Here is a 12,588-nt window from a genome sequence, read left to right on the forward strand (position 1 = left end):
AAATGAAACAAAAAGCTGGTCGCAGCAGCCTGAGGAATAATACGATCACAGCATCCAGGTGTCTTTGAACTCATCATCAGAACGAAGAAGTCGAACAAAGAGCGACAGAAACATTCCTGGGAGCCTTCGAAGTATAAAAAAATTTAAATCATACGGATTTTGTTCAGTTCAAAATGCAGCGGGCATGGTCTGAAGGCTTGGTCATAGTGAACGGAGTGTCTGTGGGCTAGTGGACGCTTATTTGAGTCTGACGGCAGCCCTGTAGACGGCAAAGCCCATCACCGCAACCACAGCCGAACCCAAAGCCACTCGGAGCCAGAAGGACGAGCTGCTCATGTCTGAACCGTTCAGGTGTCTGGAGTTAAGAGGAATCACAAGAAAAGTAATCAGCCACAACGAGTCCCCATTTACAACCATTACTAAATAAATGTAAAACTTCCATCATGTCAACAAAAAAGCAATAAAAAAAAACTCTTAAGTATCTTCTAACCAAGCTGCTTGTCTTTATCTCCATCAAAATGGTCATCTAGCAACAAATTGTTTAAAGTTCCTATAAAATGGTAACACGTGAACGTACGGGTACATGGCAGCCCAGGCGAGCTTGGTGTAGATGTTCTTGCAGGTGGAGTCCAGTAACAGGCTGGAGAAAGGCAGCGGAGGAGGCAGTCGGTGTTTATAGCAGAACTCTGCTGGAGTCATCCCGTGGAACTGCGTGGCTTCAGGAAGGTCCACTTTAGAGGCAACCAGCACGCAGGGGATATTGTTGTCCATGTAATGTTGCTAAATTAAACAAATAAATAAATAAAACCGTTTTACAGTTTGTTTCATTTCTATGCTGCAAGATTGACAAATATGGAAAGCTCTTATAAAACTTAATTAAACCGCACTCCAAAACTAAAATGACAACTATGAACAGTTAAAACTGTAGATCCCAGAAACGTAAGAATTCTTGTTGCCACATTTACAATGTTCCAAATAAAGACGGAGAATATTTGTTGAAATCTGGATCTGAGGGAAAAAATACTGAGGCGTCTCAAATGTTCAAGGATTCAAGGTTCTTTATCGTCATTCGCATCGAATGTGGAACACGAGGTGGAACGAAATTGTGTTCACAGTTACACCCAATAACAAAAACATAAAGTGTAAAAAGAAACGGTAAATAAGGATCTAAGAAATCAACTAACGCTAAATGAACACCCAACGGTACGCTAAAAGATCTAAGATAAGCTAAACACTAATAGTGCAAAACAGCACACCGGACAGCAGCAGCACAATTCTCAGTCTGTTCAGCTATAATTTACACGCTTAATGTGAGCGGAGTCCCAAAAACTAACAAAAACTGGAGTGTATTCAAAACATGCAACAAAAATACAGAAACAAGGAAAACAAATGAAAAAGAAATAAATCTACAGCAGCATGGTCCTGTTAGCGGTGTGGTCTTGTAGCAGCGTTAGCAGGTCTTGTTAGCAGGTCCCTTCAGCAGCATGATGATAACAAGGACCGCAGCAGCTGCCTCCCAGAAAGCCCTCCAGAACCAGGTCCAGCAGACAGAGAACATCCGAGGTTCCCCTGCGGAACCAGGCGGGTCCACAGAGTTTGGTCCATGCAGGCAGATGGAGGATCTTGTTAGAAGTGTTAGTAATTCTAGTTATCAGGTCCCATCAGCAGCATGATGATAATAAGGACCGCAACAGCTGCCCTCCCAGATTGCCCTCCAGAACCGGGTCCGGCAGACGGAGAACAACCAAGGTTTCCTCGCGGAACCAAACGGGTCCGTAGAGTTCAATCCGTGCAGGCAGATGGAGGATCATGGAGACAGCCGCCATCACAGGCCTGAGCCCGAGGCTGGAAGGCCTGAACCACGATGGCACGGCAGCGACACAGGAAACTCCACAAGTGTGTCGCGGTCATACCCGTACTGTGGATGTGCAGTGTAGGCGCAAAATACGTTACAACAGAAACAAAAAACGATCCGAGTTCATCGGGAGCCTGAAATACTGTCTGTAGATAGAACAAAATGTTTATTCTGACAAGGAAGAACAGACGAATCAGCAGATGCTCTGAAGCTCCTGTTTAATTATTATTAGATAAATTAAATATCAGGACACTGTAGAGAAGTGACGTCTCCCAGCGGGAGCTTCTTCGTTAAATCTTACAAAAACCATAAAAACACGTTTATTACAGCAAATTACTGTGAAATGAAAAACGCTCACACAGTGCTTTATGTTTAACTGTATTAGGAATAAATCCAAGAGCACATGCTTTTCTTTATCAAACAGTCAAACCAGAACAAATATCACATTTAAAGATAAATTGTACTTAAAAAGGTTATTTTATTGCTTAACAATTCCTGTGAAATATCTATAAAAATGACTGTTAGGCACTCTGAGCTGTTTCTTTGTACGAAAAAATATTCTGGGTTGTTGCAAGAGATGGAGTCAAGTCCGTCTTCTTTTATTCAACAACTGCAGTCACATTTAAAGATAAAAATGTCATTTTGATTGGGACAAGATCTCCCTTTGCTCCTCTGAAATGATCACATATGTAGTCACTAATTCTAGGCTTGCACCATTTTTAAATGAACACAAATGAATCCTAGAAACTACTGAAGGTGACAAAGTTAGTGCTACTGAATTATAAAAGTAGTCTGTGTGAACATAAAAAGTAAGCAATATAAAAAAGAGTTTAGGGACTGACCTTGTAAATACTGGCACAATAGTTGAAAGAATGAGGGTCACTGGCGTCATACATGAGACAGGCGACATCACAGGAGGCGTCTGATGCCTTCAGGAACTCCGTCTCCACATCGACCTCGTGGAGCTGGGCAGGGAGGAGACGAGGGTAGAGCTCAGGCTTTACCCAGGGTCAGAAGTTCAGTCCATGTGCACGATACTTACGATGAGGAATTTCTCCTGGCTGCTGACGAGAACGGCATTTATGACGTATGGTGAGAAGGCACTGCTGGGATTTAACTTGATTTATAAAAGACAATAAAAAAACACGTTTCAGTACTTTCAGGCTGGATAACAAACACGAGACAAACTCATCAGAGGCTCAATGACACTTTCAGCCCTGGATAAGTTAAAGGCTTCGTACCAGAACACTGCGGCCCACAAAGGACTGAAGAAAGGCTGTTTTTCCTGTCCCTCGAGGTCCGATCACCTTGCAGAGAAACACTGTCCGCTGAGTTTGACGCTTTTCCAAATCGACTTCTTTCGCTCGCGTCACTGCACATATATATGTATATAAAGAATTAAACACACAAATCAAGCATATGTGAAATAGAAGAAAAAAAACAAACATGCAATTATTTTACCTCTTAATGTAAAATGCCATTTTAGTTATTCTGATTATCAGAGACATTTTTTATACTTGATAACAGAAAGATTAGATTATTAGAATTTTCAAATTAGATTATTCGTTAGAGAACAGACGAGGCTTGACGAGGAGACATTGCTAATTTTATAACAAATGCATAATCTGATTGTAACGTGTGTGCAAGTGCAGGGTGTGCAAGTTACGTCTGACTTTAACATCAGAAGAAAATGTAGAAAATTAAACAAAACAGCAAGACCAGGTGGAATTGATGAGCCAGGGGGTGGCCAGTGGTGGCCACAGATTAATCTTCAGCCACCCCAAGGGCCACCCAAACCATTTGAGAAACTACAATTTCAAGCAGTATAAAAACCACAAAGCATCGTTTCCTCAAATGACTGGGGTGACCGGTTTACATATACAGTAAATGGTGATGTGCTTTTTATCTCTCAAGTTATCCAGCTCCAGATGAGTCCTGCAGTTTACATGCTCTCAACTCAGACTGAACTGACTCAAACACACGTTCAAACAAACGGACTTGTTTGGACGTCCATCAGGCAGTTAGAGCCATGAAACCCTGCTGTCATGTAACGGAGACTAAAAAACAGAGAGACATTTGTCCCATTTCATTAAAGCTGTGCATCAAAACAAAGACAATCCAACACACACCTGTTATAGCAGCGGTCTGTGACCCTTGCTCAGTGAGGACAGGGTAGCCTAAGTATCCAAGGTGCTCCAGGCAACGGTGGATGTCAAGGTAGGCAGAAAGCCTGCACGTGAAGAGCGTGCACGTGAGTTGTGGACAGTGCAGACGAAACTCTTCGTCGGTGTTTACAAATGGAGCAAGCTGGTAACACTTACATCCACTGACAGTGGAAGCCGTGATTAGAAATGTAGCCCTCCTCTGTGGTCGGTACGGTCATACAGACGTCTGCACTCCAAGGCATGTACGGACACACGCAAAACAGGTTCCTAAGCTCAGCCGGTGACAGGGCACAGTCCTTATCCTAGGAGAAATAGACCAATTTCATGTTAACATGTTTACATTTTTAATACACGTTGCCATGTCATATACGATGAAGTGAGCTGCAACAAAAGTGCAACTCACTTCATCGTATTTGTCGAACAATCGCTGTAGGAACTGACGACCCAGGTGGTTTACTTCTGTGGTGCAGCCTACAGGGACTCGCAGTCTGGTAACAGAAAGAAAACCCAGAAGGAAATGATAGAAAATAAGGACATTTCTGATTAAAGTGACTGAACTATAACTAGTCAAATAAATATTTCAGATAAATATTTCAGGAGTACTACCTGAAATACTAGTTATCAGAAGTTTTTCAGATGAAATAGAGTCACAGCTCTTACTCGGGATAAAGGTAATCATCAGTCAGCTCAAGGTCGTCATCGTAACCAAACTTCCTCAGGATCGTCCACGTGGTTTCATGTCGGCCTCTTTGGATAAACAATGTATTAAGAAACAAAAACCCTGAAAAAAAGGATAGGATACATGACCATTTCATGAATGTGGCCTTTTAACAATTAAAAAAATAAAAATGTTAATAAAAACAATGCCGACTCAGCATTCACCCTGAAGTTCTTGTTTCTTTTCTAGATTTTCTGCAAAATACATCCACATTATTTGTACTTTAACCATTCAAACGTCAAAACGTTTGGCTCGATCAGGAATAGGACGCTATGACGGTCAACATTAATAACTTCTTACACTTTGAGTTATTTAATTTTATTTACAAATATTTCCTTATAGATACATGCAGATATTTTATTCCTTAAAAAAACATTGTTCTCTAAAATCAGCTGCATCCCGCTTGCTTTATTTTTGTCTTCTTATGATAATTTTAGCTTTTAGCTACTATTTTGATTATTTGAACTTTTAGCTACAAAATGAGCTGATTTTAGTTTTTAGCTACTGTGTTAATTTCAGACTACAGCAACACTTTTGTTGATTTTAACTTTCAACAGAAGTTTTGCTAGTTCTAACCTTAACTACATTTTAGCATTCAGTTGTGGTTTTGCTGATTTTAGCTCCTGTTTTTTTAATTTTAACAAACCAGATATCAACTTATTCCTCTAAACTTAAGCAGACATTCAACAAATACGCTGCATTTTTGCAGAAAATGTGATTTCTGGAGCTCATGACCGTTCCGTACCGTTCAGGGTCAGGCCGTTGTCTTGCACTCCGTCGCTGGTGTTCTTCCACACCACAGTCTTCACATCTTCTAAAGCCTGCGGTGCCAGAGGATTCCCAAAACAGGATTTCTACAGGAAAAGATGGATTGTTTTTATAACAGGCAAAAACATGATTGTAAAAATAAAAGCTGAGAAAAGATGCAAAGTGATTTTATTTGGTACCTGAAAGCTGTTGAGTTCAGCATCACTTAGGATACGGTCATTATCCTGATCGGAAATGTAAAATATTCTGCTGAGAGCTCGGACACACGGTGGTTTTAGCTGCAGAAAGAGATAGTGTTAAATATTTTATGCAAACATTTCAAAAAGGACAGGCAAGTCTGGAGAGGGTAAAGCTGACCTGTTTGTCCTCAGGGTCATAAAGAGGAGCCGTTGGGTGGAGGACTGCCTTCTGGGCGTAGTAGAAGAGCTCTGAAATGTTTTTTAGGTTCTTCGCAGAACACTAAAAAAAAAAATATGAAAAAAAAAATATATGGAAACCATTTAAACCATTCTAAAGGTGAGAAAGTGTGTAAATACTTAATGAACCATCGGTATCTTGGTGTGAGCAGGTGTGTAAAGTGGAGGTGTGTGACGGAGCTGTGCTTCACCTCAACACACGTCTCAATCTCAGAGAACTGGTTCATGATGGGAAGAATGGTCTCCATTGAACTCCCACTGCGCAGGTCAGATTTATTCCCCACAAGGATGATAGGAACCCTGACACAACAAAAACTCTCAGAACAGAAAACTATGCAAGGATTATTTTATTTTTCTAAATGATTCTGCACAAGATACGACTGAACAGTTTATTCTAACAGACTCGCACGCCTCTATAAACGTTTAGCTGCTTTAGGGTGATTTAATGCACTGTTACTAAGATTTAGATTATTATATTGTTTTTTTGAACGTCCAGAGGACCTGACTTCACTTTTTTTTTAGATTTTTCTACCGGGATTATTGAGCATGCATCAGGATATTTAGATTGTTAGATTAAAAAAGTCCAACCTTACATGGTTCATTTAACAAATACATACTTGTTTCCTTTTTCTGCATCGCCGTTCACTAAAGGAATCCATTTGGTTTTAATCTGATAAACAAATGTGAGGAGTGTCATTTCTAATCCAAACAAATGCAATAACTCTTGTACATATTAAATGGTATAAACTAATTAAAAGCTTTTTACCTTATCTATTGTATCCTCGTTGGTCACATCATACACAACACACACCACATTAGCCTGTGCGCACGAGACAAAGGACACAAACTAAATATTTATATGAGAAATAAAGACAGAACAGACTTTTGTCGACTTTTTATTTTACCACCTGTGTTCCTGTTATATGGAAGAAATTTTACATTTGACTTTATGACCTTTGACTTTGTGCGGGACGGTATTTTTACCTTCACGATTTCACCTCTCAGGACTTCATTACTCTGTTCCTTTTCTGCTGAGGTGAAGGACAAAATATAAATATCTTAGTCATGGCATTCAGACCCTCATGCAACGTTTGCAGCTCTAATATAAACATGCATGCACACTTGTTCAACATCCTGAGTCCTACAGCAGCCAGTTCCACCTGTAATGAGGGCGCTGCACGTTTGCCTTCAGGCCACGTTACCTGAGTAGTCCACGATGTGAGTGGGAACCTTCTCAGGAGTCACGTCTGCAGGGATTGTGATTTCCTCAGCTCTGGGAGGAACCTGGAAAAAATAAAATCCACTTTTAATAAATTTACAGTAGTCCCTCGCTACTTCGTGATTCGTTTATCGCGGACTCGCTCTATCGCAGTTTTTCTAAATAAGATCGGACATGACACACAACTGGCTGATTGATGGATGAGCCGCACAATCGGCATGGAATTTTTATTTAAAATAAATTATTTTAAATGATTTAGCACCTCCTGCACCTTTGTGCAGCCCATACTGCAGGACAAACTTCCTGCTGCAGCTGATCAGCTGATCTCCGTGCAGATCGAAGTGGGCGTGGCCAAGAGCACTTTAAGGTGGCTGAGAGCAGCAGAGGTGGAGAGGGGGAAATCATGACATTCTGTGCTCTTTTAGAGCATTTAGAAACATTGTTTAGAATATTGCAAGTGTGGGAAGGGTTTAAAACACCTTAATATAAATACTAAAATAAACTAATACTTACTACTTGTACTACTATTTCTACTTCAGGGTTCTTCACTTACCGCAGGGCTTCAGGGTATGGATCCCCTGCGATAAACGAGGGACTAATGTATACCTGTTTAATATTTCATTCAAATATATATATTTTTGCATTACTAAAGTCCAAATTTTCACCCTGGTCAAATGTTTTAATAAAAAATATATAAATTCAGCCTCTACTTAAGGGGCAGTTTTTCATTTGAAAGAGTCTCAAAATCCACTTTGTCCCATCAGTTATTACAAAATGTCGCAATTACAACTTAAGATGATTGAAATAATTCTGCAAAAGAGTAAAACTCAACATTCCTTTGAGTAAAACTAGTCAAATTAATCTAACAAGCAGAAAATTTGATTTGCTTTCAGCCCATTCCAACTCCTTAACACACGTTCAATGTCCTCAAATTACTACAGCGATGAGACCCAGGGAAAGTCCTCCCAAACAGCTACAGGACTGAGCAGAAAAAAGAAATTAGAACAGAGCACTTCTTATTTGGCTGCTCCCGTCCTCAGGGGTCGCCACAGCGAACTAACTCACAAGAAGACTTGACAATTGTTTTTACGCCGAATGCTCTTCCTGACGCAACCACAGACCACCGAGCTACCACAGCCCTGTGTGTGGAGCAGAGAGCTGCCATCTAGGACACCCGGGGAGAAACAGCATGACTAATCTACTAAAATAGAAGGAGGACAAAAATGTTTCTACGAGCACAGAACAAAAATTGTATGTGTTTATACAAAGGGAAACTATTTAAAGCAATGACACGGAGTCCTTCAGTAATTGTGATGACCTCACCACAAGGTGGGTCAGTCCTTGCTTGGTTTTCCAGGTAAATCAGGTTATGAGTGGATCACGCACGCCTGGACCTGGTGTCCTCATCTAAGACCTGCTGTTCATTTATGTACTACATACATGTCACTAACCCACACATGCTTTACACTTGATTATTACACTTTATTTTTAATTTTTTTACATTCCATCACGTTTTGTCTCGTTGTTACAGGTTTTGAGTTGGACTTTAACATGAAGCACGGACTAAACGTTTGAGGGCCACTTGACACTGATGAATTTTTAAAAAGATAATTAGGCAGGAGATGACGAGCTCCGTAGAGCACCTGTGTTCACGCTCACCTCTTCTGGGAACTCTTCTCCAACCAGAGACATGATGAGGGAGGTCTTCCCCACTTTGGCTGTTGGGAGGGAAACATGCAGAGAGGATACGATTACATCATCTGGGTCGTATGTTGACAGCTTCCAACCAGAAGAGTGGCTGAGCATCAGCCATCCTTCATGGTTTCTGCTCACCAATGTCAGTGGATCGAGTGCATGTGAGAGAAGTATGAAAAGCAGGACAGTAAAGTTTGGCAGCAGCCACAGAGATGTGCTGTACTCATTTGTGGAGATGGCTGCCATATTGGCTAGTTAAGTATCCCAGAGGTGAAGACAGCAAAAGGTTGGAGGGAGACGTTCCTGTTAGAACGAGCTGGGTGAGGACTAACTAGAGAACTGGAGAACCCTTGACTGTTCGTTGTTAAAGATGTTTTACTGACAACTGTACACGGTCCTGAATCATTATCCAATGATCCTAGTTTGAGTTGAGAAATACTAGAACACAGCTCGAGCTGGAATGATTTGCAGCTTTGACATAAAATCAGTCGAGAAAATAACAGTTTTAAAAGATGACTGGATATAAATTATTACTACTGGTAAATGCTTATGTTATTTAGTAATTATAGTATTGACAATAAGTTCAAACATTGAAAAAAGTGTTGAAATTGAAAGGATACATCAGGTACGTTTCTTGACAATGGATGAGAAAATCTCCTGGAAACCGCACATAAAAAAATACAAACTTAAATGATCAAGAAGCGCCTCAGTCCTGAACAGAACAAGTTACATTTGAAACCAGAAATCACTTCGCCCGCCTCATTTCAGTCATTATGAAGCAGTGGGGAGACATTTATTTAGTTCATGACAGCCACACTTCTGACTAAATCTTCACTTTCTGAAAAACAAATGTTTTTTCATTTAAAATCCACAATTAATCAAACTAATGTACAGAGGCCAAACCTGACCTGCTGTCAGGAAACAAACTAAATACTTTCTTATAGGAGGGTTTTCATTTTGGGAAAATATTTAACTTTAAAATGTTTAAAAGGCACAGATGAATTTTGTTAAATTAAGGAACACGCACGTTCCTGTTTAAAAACCAATATAAGATAGAGACATTTGTTTTTATTAGACAGTTTGTGTAAATGTGAGCACGTACAGTGGTGAAAATAAGTATTAAATTCACTGATGACTTTAAAAGTTTTCCCACCTACAAAGAACGGAGAGGTCTATAATTTTATCGTCGGTACACTTCAACTGTGAGAGACAGAATCGGGGGGGGGGGGGGGGGGGGGTTTCCAGAAAATCACATTGTTTGATTTTTAAAATCATTACTGTGCATTTTATTGCATGAAATAAATATTTGATAGAATAGAAAAACAGAGCTTAATATTTGGCTAGGCCACTCCAGGACCTTGAAATGCTTCTTACAGAGCGGCTCCTTAGTTGCTCGGGCTGTGTGTTTCAGGTCATTGTCATGCTGGAAGACACAGCTAGGACCCATCTTCAATGTTCTTACTGAGGGAAGGAGGTTTTTGGGCAAAATCTCACGACCCCATCCATCCTCTCTTCAATATGGTGCAGTCGTCCTGTCCTCTTTGCAAGAAAACACCCCCAAAATATGATGATTCCACCCCCATGCTTCACAGTTGGGACAGTGTACTCATCCTTCTTCCTCCTCCAAACACAGTGAGTGGATTTGAGACCAAAAAGCTCTGTTTTGGTCTCATCTGAGCACATGACCTTCTCCCATGCCTCTTCTTGATCTGGTCATTGAACTTCAAATGGGCCTGGACATGTACTGGTGTGAGCAGGGGAACTTTGTGTGGCCTGCAGGATCTTAAACCATGATGGCATGTTGTGTTACTAATGGTTCTGTTTGAGACTGTGGTCCCAGCTCTCTTCAGGTCATTGACCAGGTCCTCCCATGTAGTTCTGGTCTGATTCCCGACCTTTCTCAGAATCATCCTTACCCATACTGAAGATTGACTTGTGTTTCTTCCATTTTCTAGTAACTGCCCCAACAGTTGTTGCCTTCTCACCGAGCTGCTTGCCTACGGTCCTGTAGCCCAGCCCAGCCTTGTGCAGGTCTACAATTTAGTCCTGGTGTCCAGACAGCTCTTTGGTTTTCTTGGCCATGATGGAGAGGTTGGAGTTTGATTTATTGAGCATGTGGACGAGTGTCTTTTACAGGTAACACGTTTAAACAGGTACAATTAATACAGGTAAAGAATGCAGAATAGGAGGGCTTCTTAAAGAAAAACTAACAGGTCTGTGAGAGCAAGAATTCTTGCTGGCTGGTAGGTGATCAAATACTTCTTTCATGCAGTAAAATACCAATGAAACATTTAAAAATCATACAATGCGATTGATTTTTTTTTCTTACATTTTCTCTCTCACAGTTGAAGTGCACTTACAAAAAAATTAGACCTTTAAATTCTTTGTAGGTAGGAAAACTTGCAAATACATATTTTCCCCACTGTATATATGGGATTACCATGGGTAAATAGGTTTATTTCCATAGATATATTTATGTGTGCATATACGTCTGTATATATTTCTTACATACTGCAGCTAAAGAATTGGAAATGTTTTAACAAACAGGAGATCATAAGTTTATACTTCTTGCTCTCCCTTTCTGGATTATTATTATTGAACCATTAGTTTATGTGGGTTAATGACTGAATCACTTGACACAACTGATTACTGTATATATTTTTCTTAACTTTAAAAGTACAAAATAAACTGATGAATCATTATGGTGGGAGGAACTTCAGGATGACAGCAGGTGAATTTTCAATCTGCAGTAAAATGATTTTCAGATCAGTAGCTCTGAAGCTGTAACCATAGCTGCTGTAATCAACACTACAGCCCACAGGGATGTTTGACTGAAGCCTGTACACCTGCTGCAAGTCTATTCCCATTTAATTACCCTGCTTAAAACTCAACTCAAACATGTGCTCATGTTATTCTTGAACCTCCTCCATGACAGACTGCTTTCAATAAAGGCGTCTTCTCGAAAAGGTTTTCAGCAGTAACTCACTAACAAGGGTCAACAACCCTCTCATCACTTTAAACTTACTTTGGAGCTGAAATACTCTTAAGCTAGCCCACTAGAAATTGATATTTGCATAGCAGCTTCCACAAAACACGTCTTCTTTATCTGATAGAACGTAGATATTTTTTAGAAATATTAACTAAAGCAGCTTTTAACATCAGAAGTAGCCGAGGTGAACTCGTTTTCATGCTGTGAAGTTAGTTAGCCGCAGCGGCTAATGTTTGCTAATCGTCTAAACTTGTGAGAGACTTACGTTCTCCCAATAAAAGTATCCTGACGTCTTGTTTCATGTTTCTTCGCTTTCCGAACAGCAAACAGACGCGGCGAGCTGCAAATGAACTATGTGTGTTTCATTTGAGTTAAAAGTTGTGGCTATAACCGAACCTGCGCCTCTCTTCCGGCGGATACGCGCCCAAGGTGAAGCGGTACTAACGCTTCCGGTTCATCAGAGCGGAGAGGCCGCAGAACTACGACGCCTGCTGGACAGACGGTGAACTGCAGCCTCACCATTTAATTCATATACTCACTGGTTTGTTTTTTAATTTACATTAGAGCGTCAATCAAAATGTATTAGCCACGTTTAAATATTTATAGATGGAATAACAGCTAGTATAGCATAAATAACCCACAAAACATCTGTTGTATGATCAAGCAATGCATTTTGAAGCAGAACCTTTAAAATCTGAGCATTTATCTTTGTAAAACCATTTTTCAAGAATGCAATTGTATTTATTAATCTTCTTTAGATCTA

At 40.2% G+C, this 12,588-nt stretch overlaps 1 protein-coding gene across 1 annotated transcript; it reads right to left on the reverse strand.

The window, feature by feature from the left end:
* Window positions 1-237: 237 nt before the first annotated feature.
* On the reverse strand, window positions 238-12,245 carry rhot2 (ras homolog family member T2). The gene is made up of 19 exons (XM_037691649.1): window positions 12,091-12,245; window positions 8,801-8,859; window positions 7,125-7,206; window positions 6,907-6,950; window positions 6,689-6,742; window positions 6,540-6,592; window positions 6,114-6,222; window positions 5,864-5,965; window positions 5,686-5,784; window positions 5,484-5,592; window positions 4,681-4,801; window positions 4,424-4,508; window positions 4,177-4,322; window positions 3,985-4,085; window positions 3,097-3,227; window positions 2,898-2,972; window positions 2,698-2,820; window positions 578-780; window positions 238-355 (listed from the first exon to the last, which is right to left on the reverse strand). The coding sequence occupies exons 1-19, from the start codon at window positions 12,125-12,127 to the stop codon at window positions 238-240; spliced, it is 1,851 nt and encodes a 616-aa protein (XP_037547577.1). The 5' UTR covers window positions 12,128-12,245.
* Window positions 12,246-12,588: the final 343 nt, after the last annotated feature.

The sequence above is a fragment of the Nematolebias whitei genome, chromosome 17, assembly GCF_014905685.2.
Source record: "Nematolebias whitei isolate Nwh7 chromosome 17, NemWhi1, whole genome shotgun sequence".
In the NCBI taxonomy this organism is placed as follows: Eukaryota; Metazoa; Chordata; class Actinopteri; order Cyprinodontiformes; family Rivulidae; genus Nematolebias; species Nematolebias whitei.